Genomic DNA, 20259 nt, shown 5'->3' with positions numbered 1-20259 from the left:
ACTTGCCTTCTCAAGTGGCCATTTTCAAAACTAGTTTGACACTGTACTGCTAATATACAATCTAAGGCTAATTGCTTCAATGAGTCTGCACTGCTCTCTGGGGTCAGGTCAGGTCCCAACTTCTGTTGCAAGGTAGTGCTGTTGCAAGGTAAGCATACCTTTAGCATGCACAAGCAAAGAATAGGACATTTGTCCCAGGAGACAGCAGCAAGTTTGTATAAAGCAGTGGTTCTGCACCATTATGGAAAATTTTCATTCGGTAGTCAATAGTGGTGTTAACCCAATGTTGGCACTAGCACAGAGTAAACCAAAACAAGAGACTGGGAACTAGGAGATATTCAGAATACTACACAGGGTGAAATGAAAGGCGACTCGAGAGTAAAGTTTTCCAGGTGCTAAGAGATATGATTAAATAGAACCCTAAAAAATTATTTGGCTTGATCACAAACTTTGAACCATTACTAAAGCCCAAAAGAGTATCCAAGTTCAATTAATTATCAGAGTGGCAAACATGTGAAATAGACTGCTCAGGAAATCAATGAAAATACACACGCTGCCAGCATATTGACTGAAGAGACTGAGATAGCCTTTTGGCTAAAGTAGTGCTTGAGGAGTATAAAAGATTACATTCCACACGGCACTATGTTCTCCATACCCTTGTGAATGTAAATACAACTCTGACATAATGCAGTTAAGATGTGGAGATGCTGGCGTTGGACTAGGGTAAACACAGTAAGAAGTCTAACAACACCAGGTTAAAGTCCAACAGGTTTATTTGGTAGCAAATGCCACTAGTTTTCGGAGTGCTGCCCCTTCGTCGGGTGGAGTGGGAGATGTGTTCACAAACAGGGCATACAGAGACACAAACTCAGTTTACAGAATAATGATTGGAATGCTAATCAAGCTAATCAATGCTAATACAGCTAACCAAGTCTTAAAGGTACAGACAATGTGAGTGGAGAGAGCATTAAGCACAGGGTTAAAGAGATGTGTATTGTCTCCAGACAGGACAGCTAGTGAGATTTTGCAAGTCCAGGCAAGTTGTGGGGGTTACCAGATCATCAACACGGATGCCATCATCTCACGTGAGAACACCATCCACCAGGTACACGGTACATACACTTGCAACTCGGCCAATGTTGTCTACCTGATACGCTGCAGGAAAGGATGCCCGGAGACATGGTACATTGGGGAAACCATGCAGACGTTACGACAACGGATGAATGAACACCGCTCGACAATCACCAGGCAAGACTGTTCTCTTCCTGTTGGGGAGCACTTCAGCGGTCACGGGTATTCAGCCTCTGATCTTCGGGTAAGTGTTCTCCAAGGCGGCCTTCATGACACAGGGTCGCTGAACAGAAACTGATAGCCAAGCTCCACACACGTGAGGACGCCCTCAACCGGGATCTTGGGTTCATGTCACACTATCTGTAACCCCCACAACTTGCCTGGACTTGCAAAATCTCACTAGCTGTCCTGGCTGGAGACAATACACATCTCTTTAACCTGTGCTTAATGCTCTCTCCACTCACATTGTCTGTACTTTTAAGACTTGATTAGCTGTATTAGCATTGATTAGCTTGATTAGCATTCCAATCATTATTCTGTAAATTGAGTTTGTGATCACATCTCCCACTCCACCTGACGAAGGGGCAGCGCTCCGAAAGCTAGTGGCATTTGCTACCAAATAAACCCGTTGGACTTTAACCTGGTGTTGTTAGACTTCTTACTGTGATAACCCAGTTAAAACAGAGAGCCAGACACAGTAAGTGCACCAATGAAAGGCTCCTCGAGTGACAACAAAAAATCTAAACACTTCACAGAAGCAGACATGGGATGAGGAAGAGATATTTCTTACTGTGGACCACGGCAAATATGCTAGCAAAAGCTCTCTTCTGTTTTGGTAGTGCATCCAAGCTTTAATTGTTGGCTGCAGTTTGCCTGAGCAGACATGCAGCATCAAGCGATTTGCCTTGCACTATCAAGTGAGCCGCAGCTCTCAACTATCATGGCTAACAGAGAAACACTTCATCGTCTGTAAAGTACTTTGAGATTTCCTGAGATTGTGAAAGGAGCAATTGAGATGCAAGTCTGTTTTCTTTCACTGATTTTGTCCATTTTTGCAGATGGCACAGGTCTCAAAAAGATCACTATGTGAGGCATCTCACGCCTGCTTCCCTCAATGCATGAGGGAAAGCTTTTACAAATATATAAAAAGGAATAGAGTGGCAAGAGTGAATGTTGGACCCTTGGAGGACGAGAGGGGGGGATTTAATAGAGGGAAATGAGGAAATGGCTGAAACTTTAAATAAGTTTTTTGTGTCGGTCTTCACGGTGGAAGACACAAATAGTTTACCGAATATTAACGATAGAGGGTTGGTAGGAGGAGAGGTACTCAATACAATTAATGCTACCAGGGAGGCAGTGCTTGGTAGACTAACGGGACTGAAGGTGGACAAGTCCCCGGGCCCGGATGGAATGCATCCCAGGGTACTGAAAGAAATGTCAGAGGTAATAGCGGATACGTTAGTGGTCATTTATCAAAATTCGTTGGATTCTGGGGTAGTGCCGGCGGATTGAAAAACGGTTAATGTTACGCCGCTGTTTAAAAAAGGAAATAGACAAAAGGCGGGTAACTACAGGCCGGTTAGCTTAACGTCTGTAGGTGGGAAAATGCTGGAATCCATCATTAAAGAAGAAATAGCAGGCCATCTGGATAAGAATGGTTCGATTAAGCAGACGCAGCATGGATTCATGAGGGGAAAGTCGTGCTTGACGAACTTGTTGGATTTTTATGAAGATGTGACTAGTGCAGTTGACGGAGGGGAACCGGTGGATGCGGTGTTTTTGGATTTCCAAAAAGCGTTTGATAAGGTGCCTCACAAAAGGTTGTTGAAGAAGATTGGGTCACACGGAGTTGGAGGTAGGGTGTTAGCATGGATTGGGGATTGGTTATCCGACAGGAAGCAGAGAGTCGGAATAAATGGGTGCTTTTCTGGTTGGCAGATGGTAACTAGTGGTGTGCCGCAGGGATCGGTACTGGGACCTCAACTATTAACCATTTATATAGACGATCTGGAGGAGGGGACTGAGTGTAGGGTAACAAAGTTTGCAGACGACACAAAGATAAGTGGAAAAGTGAATCGCGTGGAGGGCGTAGAAGGTCTGCAGAGAGATTTGGACAGGCTCAGTGAGTGGGCGAGGATCTGGCAGATGGAGTATAACGTTGACAAATGCGAGGTTATTCGCTTTGGAGGAAATAATAGCAAATTGGATTATCTAAATGGAAAAAATTGCAACATGCTACTGTGCAAAGGGGCCTGGGGGTCCTAGTGCATGAGACGCAAAAACCCAGTCTGCAGGTGCAACAGGTGATCAAGAAGGCAAATGGGATGTTGGCCGATATCGCAAGGGGATATAATATAAAAGCAGAGATGTCTTGCTGCATCTGTATAGGACATTGGTGAGGCCACAGCTGGAATACTGTGTGCAGTATTGGTCCCCCTTATTTGCGGAAGGATATATTGGCCTTGGAGGGAGTGCAGAGAAGGTTCACCAGGTTGATACCAGAGATGAGGGGTGCTGATTATGAGAAGAGACTGAGCAGATTGGGTTTGTACTGATTGGAATTTAGAAGGCTGAGGGGGGATCTTATAGAGACCTATAAGATAATGAAGGGGCTGGATAGGGTAGAGGTGGAAAGATTCTTTCCACTTAGAAAGGAAGCTAGAACTAGAGGGCACAGCCTCAAAATAAAGGGGGGTCAGTTTAGGACAGAGTTGAGGAGGAACTTCTTCTCTCAGAGGGTAGTGAATCTCTGGAATTCTTTGCCCACTGAAGTGGTGGAGGCTACCTCATTGAATTTGTTTAAATCACGGATAGATGGATTCCTGATCGGTAAGGGAATTAGGGGTTATAGGGATCAGGCGGGTAAGTGGAACTGATCCACTTCAGATCAGCCATGATCTTATTGAATGGCGGGGCAGGCTCGAGGGGCGAGATGGCCTACTCCTGCTCCTATTTCTTATGTTATGTTCTTATGACTCGGATTGGTACAAATAGAAATACCCCAAAAATCAATTTTAATGGGGAACTCCATAAAACCATGCTTGTTGGGCTTATGGATCTGGAGTGAGAATCATACAACAGCTACTTGGGAAATTCTATTTTTTCTTCCGACCCAAATCTCTTCTGCCAAAATACAGTCACCAACTGTAGACTTATGGTGTGCATGTTAGAGCCATTGATCAAATAAAGCTTTCCATTTGTAACAGACATCTAGTAAACAGAATAAATCAGGTCAGACTGCTATAAGCAGCTTGCACTATGTATGTTTATCAAAGGGAGCTGGCTAATCATCACAGAAATTGATCAGAGTATATAATTCATGTCATGTGATTTTAAGGTCTCAACATTTATGTCCTCCAGCTCCAAGCAGCAAATTCAATTATCAACTTGCATTTAAATTGTCTACATCTCTCTTGTTTTGAATATCTGAGCAATACTCCCGGTTTCTCCAATGAGAACAAATCACTCTTTTTTAATGTAATGATAGCTGACGGTAGAGTGGCAAAGCTACATTGTGCACTAAATGAGACTGATCAATAAGTTGGGCAGCATAGCCTGCGTCAAACTTACGAATTACTTTGAAACATTTGGTTAGCTTGTATAAACAGCCTAGCCTCAAAGCTGCTTAGAAACTTTCAGCAAACAAATGTGAATCATATCCAAACATTTTTCATCTTTGTCCATGGAACATTCATTAATGTGTTTGCTTTTATGTGGAATTACGTTGCATATATCCACAGTAATCTCCCAAATTCTGACCTGACCACTTAACTAGTCCTAGTCTCTTCGAATGTTAATCATAAATATGCTAATCAAATAGCAACGAGGCGGGCTACCATTAGCATTTCTTACACTATTAGAAGACTCTTGTTAGGTTACTATGAGTACTTACTACGACTGTACACCAGGGCACCCAGGGTAGACTTTCAGTAACTGCTTTATTACCTCGGTAATCAATCTCACTTCCCTTTAATTCCAGCAAGCTGCTTTTTCGACATTTAAAACATTTTGCAAAGTATGCATCCTGAAACTGGATAATTCCTGCGTGAGAATAAACCATCCCAGCAAGAAAATTTATGAGACAGTTCCAAAACTATCTTCGATACATTTTATGACACTAAAGTTTTTAAATGAGCAGAAATCCACGAAATACTCGCAAACATTTTCCTACAGGGTAACTGATGTCACTGAACCATAAATCCCCAAATCAGGTCGGTTTTTTTTGCATAGCAAAACTAGATATCTTCCCATTTTCAAATAAGTTCCCTGCACTCCCCCCCGCCGCCCCCCCCCCCCCCCCCGCGCCCTTTCTAAATAGTCCAATTAATTCCCCAGCAGTTTTCTGAGGTAGGTCTCTCCTGTTACATGTGGCCTGTAAACAGTTCATTCTTGAAGGATTCTTTTCCCCTCACAAGATATGCTTTTTGGCCTCTTTATGAGTTCCAGACCACTAAGTTAGGCCTTCACCAGTAGATTTCACACATGCAGTTCCAAACCCAATCTGAATTCACACAGTAAGAAGTCTCACAACACCAGGTTAAAATCCAACAGGTTCATTTGGTATTGAATTGAGTGAGCACTTTCACTTCAGACAGAATGATGTAGTTTGTAGATTATTTTCTTTCTGAAGTTATACATCACTGAACCCATGCCAATACACAAACTCCAGGCTGAAATCAATGCATTTCTTAATATCCAACATCGACTACAACATAGAAAAGGTAATCCAACAAAATAGTAGCTCTTGCTTGCCTTCCATTGAAAATGAGTCTTTGTTGCACATCTGTATCTAGCAGATGCTTTTCCTTTACTGCTAAATTTTCCAGATTCCAACACCCTGGGTTCCATCACTCTGACGCACAACAAGAATCAACAACAGCCAGAGTGATCCAATTCTAACCATGGTTTCATCAAGTAATTAGAGAGACCCCTTCGCAAAATAGGTGTTGTTCTTTTGCTTTTAGGTAGCTTGTGCTGCAGAGACGCTAATCAGGATGTCAGTGCGGCCTCAACCAGAGGGTGGACTAGATTAAGAGCACTTAATATCCACAATTATCACATTTGCCACAATCTTTAGCCTTTCCATTCTCTTAAAACCATAACACGGGTATAAAGCAGTCCATTTGTCCTGCCATTCTCAAGTAATTCAAATGACCAATCAAATCACTAAAGCTGCATGCTGCTTCAATAAGCTTTCTAAAAATAACTATGCATTACATTAAACGTATTTCAGCTTTTGCTTACAGGCTTAATTCTCGCACCGTGAATTTGGCAGTATTATCAGATTAGGCATATTTTTAACAACAGATAATAGTTATGTACTGCTGAAGCAGGCACTACGTAACTCAAACACCTGCTCACTTGTTTGTTCGCAAGAGTTCTCACCTCCATCAGATTCATACAAGGTATATTGATGTATTTTTGTGTAAACAAAAGCATCTCCTTTTATGACATGGCTGCAGAAATACAACATAAACTAAAATAAACCACTATAAACCAAATCCAATAAATCAAATTCTCATAAAAGTTCTTGTTTAACTAAGAAAGCAGCCTCTATTTCAGTGACTCATCGTGTGTCTTCTGGTTGAGTTTGTTGACAATCGTCATTTACAACAACCTGAAAGCCTATGGTGACCTTAACTTCTTTCTCACAGGAGCAGAATCAGACAGTTTTACAGAGTCATGTAAAGATTTATCAAGATAGGTGGCCAAACCATTGGTCAAACTGCAAAATTGAGTATGTTACATTTTGAGTTCTGTGCACAGTTCAGGTCGCTGTTAAAATGAAGGTGGGTTTGGAGAAGGTGGAGAATTCATTTACAATGATGATGTGAGAGCTGAGAGATTACATCTACTAGGAAAGATTGAACAGGCTGGGTGACTCTTCGTTTGGAAAAAAGACTGAGCAGTGAGCTAATGAAGGCTTTAAAGATAACAAAGAGGGTTTGATAGGAAGAGGTTTTCCACTTGTGGAGGAATTCAAAACTCGGGATCATAAACCTAAGATAGTGATTATTAAATTCAATGGGGAATTTAGCAGAAGCTGCTTTACCCGAAGAGTTAGAACATAAACCTTATTGCCACATAAAATAGTTGAAGGGATTAATAGTGATGAATTTAAAATGAAGTTAGATTAACATGCGAGGAATAAAGAACTGACAGCGCAAATCAAGGTAAATCAATTATCTTCTTAGAAACCCTACAGCACAGAAAGAGGCCATTCGGCCCATTGAGTCTGCACCAACCACAATCCCACCCAGGCCCTATCCCCATATCCTTACATATTTACCCACTAATCCCTCTAACCTACGCATCCCAGGACACTAAGGGCAATTTTTTAGCATGGCCAATCATCCTAACCCGCACATCTTTGGACTGTGGGAAGAAACCGGAGCACCCGGAGGAAACCCACGCAGACACGAGGAGAATGTGCAAACTCCACACAGACAGTGACCCAAGCCGGGAATCGAACCCAGGTCCCTGGAGCTGTGAAGCAGCAGTGCTAACCACTGTGCTACCATGCCGCCCCAACCACTGTGCTACCATGCCGCCCCAACCACTGTGCTACCGTGCCGCCCCTTTATGATCTCATAGCCATTACAGAGACATGGTGAAAAGGCGATCAAAACTGGGAACTAGATATTCAGGGATATTTGACCTTTCGGAAAGACAGGAATGAAAGAAAATGTGGTGGGGTAGCACTGTTAAGAGGAGATGAAATGAGGTCAGTTGCAAGAGGCGATCGAGGCCCAGATGATGTACAATCCATTTGGGTGCAGGTAAATAACAGCAAGGAAAATACAACACTGGTAGGGGTAGTGTATAGACCCCCAAACAGTGGCCACACTGTAGGAGCATGCAACAAGAATAGAGCAATAATTATGGGTGACTTTAATCTTCATGTTGATTGGGTTAATCAAGTTGGAAAGGATAGCTACAACAAAAAATTCATAGTGTACAACAGAGATAGTTTTTGAGAGCAATGTGTTATGGAGCCAACCAAAGAACAGGTTATCTTGAGTCTGGTAATGGATAACGAGACATAAAGTTTATTAAGCTGTGAGGCAGCAGTGCTAACCACTGTGCCACCCCATGTTTAAATGTTTACATGTTTAATAAATGACCTCAGAGTAAAAGATCTCCTTGGAGTAATGAGCATAACATGACAGAATTTAATGTTCAGTTTCAGGAGTGAGAAACTTGGGTCAGAAACAACCGTATTTAATTGAAATAAAGGAAATTATAATTAAATGATATAGAGTTAGTTAAACAGATAGACTCGCAGGAAAGACAGTAAGCAAGCAGTGGCATTTAAGTAGGTAATTCATGATTCTCAGCAAAAATATATCCCACTCAGGAGGAAAGATTCAAATAAAGGAATAAACCAAACATGGCTAACCAAGGAAGTTTGAGAGTAAGAAATTGAAAGAAAAAACATACACGGCGAAAATCAGCGATAGCCCTGAAGACTGGGATAAATTCAGAATCCAGCAAAGGGGGACTAAAATGATGAGAGAAAATAAAGTACGGTGACAAACTGACAATAAAAGCTTCTTTAAATATATAAAAAAGCGAGAGGTCAAGTGAACATTAGCCCCTTAGAAAATTAATCTGGGGAGATAGTTATGGGGAACAAGAAAATGGCAGAGGAGTTAAACAGATATTTTGCATTGATTTTTAGTGTGAAAGATTCTTTAAACATCCCATTACTACAAAAGAATATGGGGGAGGAATTAAGTACCGTCGCCATCAGTAGGGAAATAGTATTAGATAAACGAATGAGGCTAAAGTCCCCTGGCGCCGATGGCTTGCATCCTAGTATTATAAAAGTAGTAGTTACAGAAACAGTGGATGTATTGGTTGTAATTTTCCGAAACTCCTTGGATTCTGGTAAAGTACTGGAAGATTGGAAAACTGCCAATGTGACACCCCTATTCAAAAAGGGTGGGAAGTAAGAAAAAAGTCAACTATAGACCAATTTACCTAACTTCTATTGTTGGAAAATGTTGGAATCAATTGTTGAGGAAATAATAGCAGCTCATTTGGAAAATCATCATCTAATCAAGCAGAGTCAGCGTGACTTCATGAAAGGGAAATTGTGTCTGGCAAATTTATTAGAATTTTTCGAGGAAGTCTCGAGCAGAGTGGATATTAGATGTGCTATATTTGGACTTCCAGAAAACATTCGACAAGGTACCTCACAAAGACACAGGGAAAATGTGCAAACTCCATACAGTCACCCAAGACTGTGTTGCAGCAGTGTTAATCACTGTGCTACTGTGTTGCCAGCAGATTATTCTTATTTAAGGAAAGATATTATTTCATTGGAAGCAGTTCAGAGAAGGTTCACTTGGATGATCTCTGGTATGGAGGGATTGTCTTATGAGGTAAGTTTAAACAGGTGACTCCACTCACTGGAATTTAGAAGAATGAGAGGTGATCTCATATGGCATAGATAAGGCAAAGGAGTGTACATATTACAGAGGAGGTGGTGCTGGAAGTCTTAAAGCGCATCAAGGTAGATAAATCCCCGGGACCTGATGAAATGTATCCCAGGACATTGTGGGAGGCCAGGGAGGGAATTGCGGGTTCCCTAGCAGAGATATTTGAATCATCGATAACCACAGGTGAGATGCCTAAAGACTGGAGGGTAGCAGGTGTTGTGCCTTTGTTTAAAAAGGGCTGCAGGGAAAAGCCTGGGAACTACAGGCCAGTGAGCCTCACATCTGTGGTGGGTAAGTTGTTGGAAGGTATTTTGAGAGACATGATCTACAGGCATTTAGAGACGCAAGGACTGATTAGGGACAGTCAGCATGGCTTTGAGAGTGGAAAATCATGTCTCACAAATTTGATTGAGTTTTTTGAAGCGGTAACCAAGAAGGTAGATGAGGGCAGTGCAGTTATGTTGTCTACATGGACTTTAACAAGGCCTTTGACAAGGTACTGCATGGTAGGTTGTTACACAAGGTTAAATCTCACAGGGTCCAGGGTGAGGTACCTAAATGGATACAAAATTGGCTTGACGACAGAAGCCAGAGGTTGGTTTTAGAGGGTTGTTTTACAAACTGGAGGCCTGTGACCAGCAGTGTGCCTCAGGGATCAGTGCTGGGTCCACTGTTATTTGTCATTTATATTAATGATTTGGATGAGAACATAGGAGGCATGGTTAGTAAGTTTGCAGATGTCACCAAGATTGGTGGCATAGTGGACAGTGAAGGTGGTTATCTCCGATTGCAATGGGATCTTGATCAATTGGGCCAGTGGGCTGACGAATGGCAGATGAAGTTGAAGTTAGATGAATGCGAGGTGATGTATTTTGGTAGATTGAGCAGGGCAGGGGACTTACTCAGTTAATGGTAGGACATTGGGGAGAATTACAGAGCAAAGAGATCTAGGGGTACAGGTTCATAGCTCCTTGAAAGTGGAGTCACAAGTGGACAGAGTGGTGAAGAAGGCATTCAACATGCTTGGTTTCATTGGTCAGAACATTGAATACAGGAGTTGGGACGTCTTGTTGAAGTTGTACAAGACATTGGTAAGGCCACACTTGGAATACTGTGTACAGTTCTGGTCACCCTATTATAGAAAGAATATTATTAAACTAGAAAGAGTGCAGAAAAGATTTACTAGGATGTTACCAGGACTTGATGGATTGAGTTATGAAGAGAGGCTGGATAGACTGGGACATTTTTCTCTGGAGCGTCAAAGGCTGAGGGGTGATCTGATAGAGGTGTATAAAATAATGAGGGGCATAGATAAGGTAGATAGTCAGTATCTTTTCCCAAAGGTAGGGAAGTCTAAAACTAGAGGGTATAGGTTTAAGGTGAGAGGGGAGAGATACAAAAGGGTCCAGAGAGGCAATTTTTTCCACAGAGGGTGGTGAGCATCTGGAACAAGCTGCCACAGGTAGTAGTAGAGGCGGGTACAGTTTTGCCTTTTAAAAAGCATTTAGACAGTTACATGGGTAAGATGGGTATAGAGGGATATGAGCCCAATGTGGGCAATTGGGACCAGCTTAGGGCTTTAAAAAAGGGCGGCATGGACAAGTTGGGCCGAAGGGTCTGTTTCCATGCTGGAAATCTCTACCTCAATGAAACATATAGGATTCTAAAGGGGCTTGACAGGGTAAACATGGAGACGTTTCGCCTCATGAGAATGTACTGGACTAAGGGTATAGTCTCACAATAAAGTGGCACCAATTCAAGATAGGTGAGGAGAAAGTTCTTCTCTGAGGGTTGTCAGTCTTGCCACAGAGTTCAGAGCAGAGTCCTTGTGTACATTTAAGGCTGAGCGATAGATTGTTGATCAGTATGGGAATCAAGGGTTATGAGGAAAGGGCAGGAAAGTGGATGTGAGGAACGTCGGATCAGTCATACATCGAAATGACATGTCCAGCATCAATGGACAAAATAGAGGAATAAAGGTACACAAATTGAAAAATTTCAGAAAAGTGGTGAGCTAATTTCATGAACTGCTCATGCGGTAGGTACACGAGTTAGGGAAGGAGTTCCAGAATTTTGACCCAGTGGCAGTGAAGTAACGGTGATATAGTTTCAAGTCAGGATTGTGCGTTACTTGGAGATGAACTTGCTCCCATGCATCTGTTGCCCTTATGCTGCTCGGTTAACAGATAGACTGGTGAGAACAAGCTCAAGTAGGTTTGTCGCGCTTGTTCACACTCAGCCTGGCAGATATGTCCTTCAGGACTCAGGCAGTTTGGTCAGTGGTGGTGCTATCAAGCCACTCTCGGTGATGCACACCAAAGTCCCCCATCTAGAGTGCTTCTTCTAAGTGATGTTCAATATGGAAGAGCACAGATTGATCAGCTGAGCTAGGTAATAACCAGCAGGAAGTTTCAGTACCCACCTAATGCCATAAGAATTCATGGGATTTTGAGTAAATGCTAAAGACTCCCAGCACTACTCCCTCCTGCCATCTCTGATGGATCTGTCCTGCCAGCAGGACAAGATGTACCCAGAGATTGTGATAGGAAATTTTGGGACACTGATTGTAAGGTATGGTTCAATGAGTATGATTACGTCAGGTTGTTGTCTGATAAGTCTGTGGGATAGCTCTCTCAATGTTGGCACAAGTCCCAGATGCTAATGAAGAGGATTTCATGGGGTTGACAGGGCAATGTATGCTTTTGTTCTTTCCGGTGGTGAAGTGGGTGCTGGTTTTATTCTTACTTTTCCGTAATGGTTTGATATAGTTGAGTGGCTCACTAGATAATTTCAGAAAGGAGTTAAGATTCAACCGTCACATGTAGGGACAGCAGAGTTCCTTCCCTAAAGCACACGAGTGAACCTGATGGATTTTTAACACAATCTTGTAGTTTCACGATCACCATTTCTGAGACGAGCCTTTTATTTCAAACTTATTAATTAATTGAATTTAAATTTCCCCCACCTGCCCTGGTGCTATTTTGAACTCGTATGTGGACAGCATTAGAATAATGGATTACTAGTCCAGCAATATTACAACTGCACTATTTCCTCTGTGCCCGTTGAATTCTGGCCTCTCGAACATCTCCAATTTTAACCATTCCACCACTGACAGTTATGCTTTCAAGTGTCTGGACCCTAAGCTCTGAAACTTTCTCCCCTAAAAGCCTTTTAACTTTTCTCCCCTTTTAAGGTTCTCCTTAAAATCTACATTTTAATCATAGCTCTGTGTCTAATTTTGTCTGATCGTGCTCCTGTGAAACTGCTTGGAATGTTATACTATATTAAATGTACAATATGTTAGCTGTTGTGTACAATAATCTAAAAATAGGTCACCAAGCGGAAGGCATGATCGATAGGAAGCTGAGGTAAGGGTTGTGTCAGGAACATCGTCGGGGTAAAGTGAAGGGAGAGTTGGTCTGCAAGTGGCTGTGCTACACCTGACATTACTTGATGCTCAAACATTATAAAGGTAAATGTGCAAGTATTACATTTCCCAGCATGGACAATCTTCATCCTAGAAGGTTAAAAAAATCAACACTTTTAGTACTTAGACAGAGTCAAACCAGAATTTTCTAAGCTAAAGAAAATCTGAATAAACTTGTACTTAACAAGAGAGCTTGGATTCAATAAAAATATGGACAAAAAAGCTTTTTCATGCAAACAGTCGTAATGATCTTTTATATCTTAAAGTTGCTATTAATGCCATTTTCAGCAAGTATGATTCTTTGAAGATTGCAGGACAAGTTGATAAGGCTGGTAAGAAAGCATATAGGATTCTACGTTCTGTTGATATCGTTTGGAGAAAAGTTTGGGCCTGTATTCATTGGAGAATAGAAGAATGAGAGGGGATCTTATCGAAACATGTAAGATTCCAAGGTTACTTGACAGGATGGATGCTGAAAGAATGCTTTCACTTTTGAGAGTCTAGAACTAGGAGGCAACAGTTTAAAATTAAGGGGTACCTCACAAGATGAAAATTAGGAGAATTTATTTTCTCTCAGATGGCTGAGTCTATGGAATTTTCTTCCCAAGACAGCAGTGGATGTAGGGTCCTTGAATATTTGATTTGTCACATTTATTAGTATCCAGTGAAAAGTATTGTTTCTTGCGCACTATACAGACACGGTACATAGAGAAGGAAAAGAGAGGGTGCAGAATGCAGTGTTACAGTTATAGCTAGGGTGTAGAGAAAGATCAACTTAATATGAGATAGGTCCATTCAAATGTCTGATGGTAGCAGGGAAGAAGCTGTTCTTGAGTCAGTTGGTACATGACCTCTAGACTTTATCTTTTTCCTGACAGAAGGAGGTGGAAGAGAGTATGTCCGGGATGCATGGGGTCCTCGCTGACTGCTTTGCTAAGGCAGCTGGAAATATAGACAGAGTCAATGGGTGGAAGGCTGGTTTGCGTGATGGACTGGGCTTCGTTCAGGACCCTTTGTAATTTCTTGTGGTCTTGGGCAGAGCAGGAGCCGTACCAAACTGTGATATAACCAGAAAGAATGCTTTCTATGGTGCATCAGTAAAAGTTGGAGAGAGTAATAGTGGACATGCCAAATTTCCTCAATTTCCTGAGAAAGTAGAGACATTGGGCTTTCTTAACTATAGCGTCGCCATGGAGGGATCAGGACAGGTTGGGGGTGATCTGGACACCTAGAAACTTGGAAGCTCTCAACCATTTTCACTTCATCCCTGTTGATGTAGACAGGTGCATGTCCTCCGCTCTGCTTCCTGAAGTCATGGACTATCTTTTTCATTTTGCTGACATTGAGGGAGAGATGACTGTCGTCGCACCAGTTCACCAGATTCTCTATCCCATTCCTGTACTCCATCTCATCGTTGTTTGAGATCCAACCCACTACGGTGGTGTCATCAGCATATTTGAAAATCGAGTTGGAGGGAATTTGGCCACACAGTCATAGGTGTATAAGGAATATAGTAAGGAACTGAGGACCACGCCTTGTAGGGCACCGGTGTTAGGATGATCATGGAGGTGGTGCTGCTGCCTATCCTTACTGTGACTTAGGAAGTCTAGGATCCAGTCGCATAGGGAGGAGCCGAGCCCCAGGTCATGGAGTTTGAAGATGAGTTTTGTAGGAATAATGGTGTTGAAGGCTGAGCTGTAGTCAATAAATAGGGAGACTGACATAGGTGTCTTTGTTATCCAGGTGTTCCAGGTTTGTGTGTAGTGCTAGGGAGATGGCGTCTGCTGTGGACCTATTGTGGTGATAGGTGAACTGCAGTGGATCCAGGCAATCTGGGAGGCCGAAATTGATTCGTGCCATGGCTAACCTTTCGAAATACTTCATTATGATGGATGTCAGAGTCACTGGGTGATAGTCATTAAGGCATGCTGCTTGGCTTTTCTTTGGTACAGGGATGATGGCCATCTTCTTGAAGCAGATAGGGACCTCAGATTGGTGTAAAGAGATGTTAAAGATGTCTGCGAATACACCTGCCAGCTGGAAGCTGATTTTGATTGATCCTTGATTGACAAGGGAGTCAAAATATAAAGGGGAAAGAAGGAAAGTGCAGATCAGCAATGATCTTATTGGATGGCTGAGCAAGCTTGAGGGGCCGAATGGCCTACTCCTAGTTGTAATTTGTATATTCATAGGTTGCCTAACAAAAATCATCAATCACTGATTCAACAGTTTCAGAGAGAAGCTGGAATTGTTCACCTTAGAGCAAAGATGATTTGGGAGGAGGAAGAGGAAAGAGTTAACAGAGGTGTTTAAAATCATTAAGGGGTTTGATAAAGTAAATGAGAAAACATTTCCACTGGCTCTAGATCTAGCAAACAAGGGTACAGATTTTAGATAGTTAACCAAAGAACAAGAGAGAATGATGAGAATTTGTTTTAAACTTGAGTTATGATATTCTGCCCGAAAAGGTAGTGGAAATAAATTCAACCATAACTTTCAAAAGACAACTGGATAAATACTTAGGAAATTTGCAGAACTGTAGCAAAAGAACAAGTGGAGTGGGACTATTAAATAGCTCTTGTTGGCACAGACATGGTGAATGAACGGCCTCCGTCTGTTCTATATGATTCTGTGACTTGGTTCCTTTTCATGGTATCTAAGTGGAATATCAACTGGGCAATGAAACCGAGATCAACGCAAGCTAAAACCAATTGCAGCAAAATCAGTCAACTGACATAAAGGCCATTATTCAGGCAAATATTTGCAGCTTCTGTCAGCAAAGCCAAGATGCTCAACACAGCCTGAATAATGGTACACAAATTATCTCTGTACTTTTAGAAACCACAAAGTGCAAGAAGAAAAATGTTTGCAGGTCCTGCATCTGAACAAAATGCCCGATTATTTCAAAATACAAAACAGCATGCTCTGTGGGCTGAAATTGATTTCACATATGGTGATAGCTTTGGGGAATATTGGGCAAGGACCTGGAAAATTACAAGCTATAATAATATTGAGGTGTCATATGTCAGTTATTACTAAGCAATGAAAAGAAGTCCATCAAAATACAACTTCAATTTCTCTGCACACTTCATATACATGACTTATCAATTGATCTTAACTGTTGCATCATCCACCTGGGCTAAGCATGACATTCAATGTGCTATCTAAAGAGCTGGTCAGCAATGGCCACTGCCCTGACTGAAGGCCATACTGGACGCACCACACTCAAAGTGCACCACACACTGGGACGCACTGCAACCAGAAAGTGGACTAAAGCCCAAACATACTGTTCTAAGTATGCTGAAAAGTCAAATGAACTCCATGAGATGCCACTAAACCTGGGTCAACTCTGTTGGGTAGAGGTCCTCAGAAAATATTTAACAGCATCATCAGTAAAGATGTCACAATATCTCATCTATTTCGACCAATTGGAAAACAATTGGCATAAAATGTTCCATTTACAATACTTTTTTACAAAAAAGTTTTATTTAAAAGTCACAAGTAAGGCTGCAATGAAGTTACTGTGAAATTTTCTTAGTTGCTACAGTCCTGCGCCTGTTCAGGTCAATGCACCTAGCCAGCACGTCTTTCAGAATGTGAGAGGAAACCGGAGCACACAGAGGAAACCCACACAGACACGGGGAGAACGTGCAAACTCCACACAGACAGTGACCCAAGCTGGGAATTGAGCCATGAAGCAGCAGTGCTAACCACTGTGTCACCGTGCCGCCCTGATGAATACCTGATGAACAATCTCAAAGGAAACTAGATGAATGGCTCTTACCATCCAACTGAGATCATGAAAATAGCACTCTGCAACAGGGAGCTCTTTTTTCTTAGTCATACAGTTAAATGACAACAAGGGAACAAGCATTTTGCAAAGAGTAGTGAAATGCTGAAGGGAAAGTGCCTTTATGGAGCAAGATGTAGGAGCAGGAAGTGTTTATGAGCCTGCTTCGTCACTCAATTCACAGAATCACAGAATAGCACAGTGCAGAAGAGGCCCTTCGGCCCATCGATTCTGCACCAATGCATGAAATGCCCTTACCTGCCCACCTTGAATGTTATGGTGTGCCAAGTACTCATCCAGATACTTTTTAAAGGATGTGAGGCATCCTGTCTCCACCACCCTCCCAGGCAGTTCATTCCAGACCGTCACCACCCTCTGAGTAAAAAGGTTTTTCCTCAAATCCCCCCTAAAATTCCCACCCCTCACTTTTAACTTGTGTCCCCTTGTAACTGACCCTTTAACTCAGGGGAACAGCTGCTCCCTATCCACGCCCCTCATAATCTTGAACACTTCAATCAGGTCACCCTTTGCAGTCTTCTCTGCTCCAATGAAAACAACCCAAGCCTATCCAACCTCTCTTCATAACTTAAATGTTCCATCCCAGGCAGCATCCTGATCAATCTCCTCTGCATCCCCTCCAGTGCAATTGTTCATCAATTAGTTGATACCTCAACTTAACCAAGCCATCTCGGTTCCAGAACCCTTAATTCATTTGCCTAACAAAAATCGATCAGTTTCACTTTTGACATTTTCACTTGACCTAGTCTCAACAGATTTATTTTCTGACAGGTGGTGGGGAGAATGTAAGACCATGGCTAAAGTTTCACGGTTCAAGGCTTCATCAGTAGATATCACACAGAATGTTATACTCCCTGCATAGAAGAGCACTTATTGAAGCAGGAAGGAAAATGATCCATTTGTGATCTGAAAAAAATCTCTAACTCAAGTTCCACCTTAATTAAGATTGCCTAATCATAATTAGATCCGAAAGGAATCCAAATTCTTTACAAACACATCGATCTGGCTGTCCTGCAAGTCCAGTTGAACAGGTCTGGGAATCTCCAACAGGCCATAGTTACCATTTCCAAACTCAATCCAACATTCACCTTTCTGTATAAAGTTGACCAAAATAAAGTAAATTGGCAAAATGTGGAACACATTTGAGTACATTGGACCAATTCAGGCCTTTGTCCTTCACTTGCCCTGCTGATCTTTACAGACTTACCAGAGAATCCGGAGCACGGCCCTTCTTTCCTTTGATTCTGAATGACATTAAAACATCCCCAAAGATCTTGAACATCAGTAGTTCACACAGTGAGCTTCCTTATGGATTCCCACACTGTCAATGCAAGAGAAGCTATGACCTACGAGTCTTTCACGAAACAGAGAAGGCCTGGGCGACTGTTGAAGGTCACAACAGAGTCTCCACAGTGGGATGGCATCAGTAGTAATGTTCAGTGGCAATAAAGTGAAGAAACGTTGCAGTAATGCCATAAAACATCTTCTGGGTTTGACGTTTCATGAGATTAATAAACATCCATTTTCTTTTCGGCAGCACTGTTAGAGGAAGCGATACTAGAAGTTTGCAGGAAATCATAAACAGAAAGTTGAAGCAGCTGCCAGACTGGTTCACCTTAAGAAAACTAAAGCCACAGTACTTAATTAACTTCCTTGTTTCATACCATGGATTGTTGTTCAGGCCACTTCCTGTCTCATAAGCCAATAGAATTTAATTTCATTTGCATACTGCCAATCAAAATATAAACCATGACTAATTTCGGTATCAGCGTTTTCTCACTTTTTCTAAACTGTTATTTATGAAAAAGGAACTGACCCTACAATTTTGATGCAGTGCATTAGGCGTTGGCCACATCTCAATGTGTACTGTAACTCCGCAATGAGAAAATTCTGGGTTCAAACCCCATTTCAGATATTCTAATTGATACTACCAATGCAGAGAGGCAGGCAGAGAGCGAGAAAGAGGCAGGCAGAGAGAGACAGACAGAATGGACGAATGCGTGGAGGCAGAGAGAAAGAGCCACAGGTTGGGGGACATAGACAGACAGATGGACGCAATGTGAAAGAGAGAAAAAGCGAGACAGAGACAGAATGGATGAGGGGCAGGGGGTGGGGGCGGGGGTGGGGGCGGGGGGGTGGGGGGCGGGGGGGTGGGGGCGGGGGGGTGGGGGCGGGGGGGTGGGGGCGGGGGGGTGGGGCGGGGGGTGGGGGCGGGGGGGTGGGGGAGGGGGGGAGGGGGGGGTGGGGGAGGGGGGGTGGGGGAGGGGGGGTGGGGGGAGGGGGGGTGGGGGAGGGGGGGGTGGGGGAGGGGGGGTGGGGGAGGGGGGGTGGGGGAGGGGGGGTGGGGGAGGGGGGGTGGGGGAGGGGGGGTGGGGGAGGGGGGGTGGGGAAGGGGGGTGGGGAAGGGGGGTGGGGAAGGGGGGTGGGGAAGGGGGAAGGGGGGTGGGGAAGGGGGGTGGGGAAGGGGGGTGGGGAAGGGGGAGGGGGAAGGGGAAGGGGGGAGGGGGAGGGGGAGGGGGAGGGGGAAGGGGGAGGGGGAGGGGGAGGGGGAGGGGGAAGGGGGAGGGGGAAGGGGGAAGGGCGAGGGGGGAGGGGGGAGGGGGGAGGGTGGAGGGTGGAGGGGGGGAAGGGGGAGGGGGGGGAAGGGGGAGGGGGGGGGAAGGGGGAGGGGGGGGAAGGGGGAGGGGGGGGGAAGGGGGGGGGGGGGAGGGAGGGAGGGAGGGAGGGAGGGAGGGAGGGAGGGAGGGAGGGAGGGAGGGAGGGAGAGAGAAAGATGGATGGGACAGGAGGAGCCAAGGGTGAGCGGGCGGGCGGGGGCGAAGCGCTGAGGGGGATGGAATAACAATTCCATTTCTACAAAGTCTCATCAAAAATGAAATCCTTACATTTGGGTCCACGATGAATGCAGTTTTTATATGCGCGGAAGGGGGGCGGCGAAGCGCGGGAGGGGGGCGGCGAAGCGCGGGAGGGGGGCGGCGAAGCGCGGGAGGGGGGCGGCGAAGCGCGGGAGGGGGGAGGCGAAGCGCGGGAGGGGGGCGGCGAAGCGCGGGAGGGGGGCGGCGAAGCGCGGGAGGGGGGCGGCGAAGCGCGGAAGGGGGGCGGCGAAGCGCGGAAGGGGGGCGGCGAAGCGCGGAAGGGGGGCGGCGAAGCGCGGAAGGGGGGCGGCGAAGCGCGGAAGGGGGGCGGCGAAGCGCGGAAGGGGGGCGGCGAAGCGCGGAAGGGGGGCGGCGAAGCGCGGAAGGGGGGGCGGCGAAGGGGGGCGGCGAAGCGCGGAAGGGGGGGCGGCGAAGGGGGGCGGCGAAGCGCGGAAGGGGGGGCGGCGAAGGGGGGAGGCGGAGCGCGGAATGGGGGGCGGCGGAGCGCGGAAGGGGGGCGGCGAAGCGCGGGAAAGGGGGGGGGCGGAGCACGGAGGGGGGGGCGGAGCACGGAGGGGGGGCGGAGCACGGAGGGGGGCGGAGCACGGAGGGGGGCGGAGCACGGAGGGGGGGCGGAGCACGGAGGGGGGGCGG

At 44.6% G+C, this 20259-nt stretch overlaps 1 protein-coding gene across 5 annotated transcripts in view; it reads right to left on the bottom strand.

Moving 5' to 3' along the window:
- usp47 (ubiquitin specific peptidase 47) overlaps positions 1-20259 on the bottom strand; it is a 155909-nt gene that overhangs the window by 89892 nt on the left and 45758 nt on the right. Inside the window, exon 1 of one of the 5 annotated variants that reach the window (XM_078220871.1) lies at positions 17958-18107. The exons of the other annotated variants lie outside the window; for them this stretch is intronic. Coding sequence (XP_078076997.1) covers positions 17958-18032 — 75 coding nt within the window. The 5' untranslated portion in view covers positions 18033-18107. Of the gene's footprint in view, positions 1-17957; positions 18108-20259 lie in introns of those variants that run through there. 5 annotated transcript variants of the gene reach the window in all.

Source organism: Mustelus asterias, chromosome 9, assembly GCF_964213995.1.
Source record: "Mustelus asterias chromosome 9, sMusAst1.hap1.1, whole genome shotgun sequence".
In the NCBI taxonomy this organism is placed as follows: Eukaryota; Metazoa; Chordata; class Chondrichthyes; order Carcharhiniformes; family Triakidae; genus Mustelus; species Mustelus asterias.
This window is presented reverse-complemented; position numbering and strand designations above follow the sequence as displayed.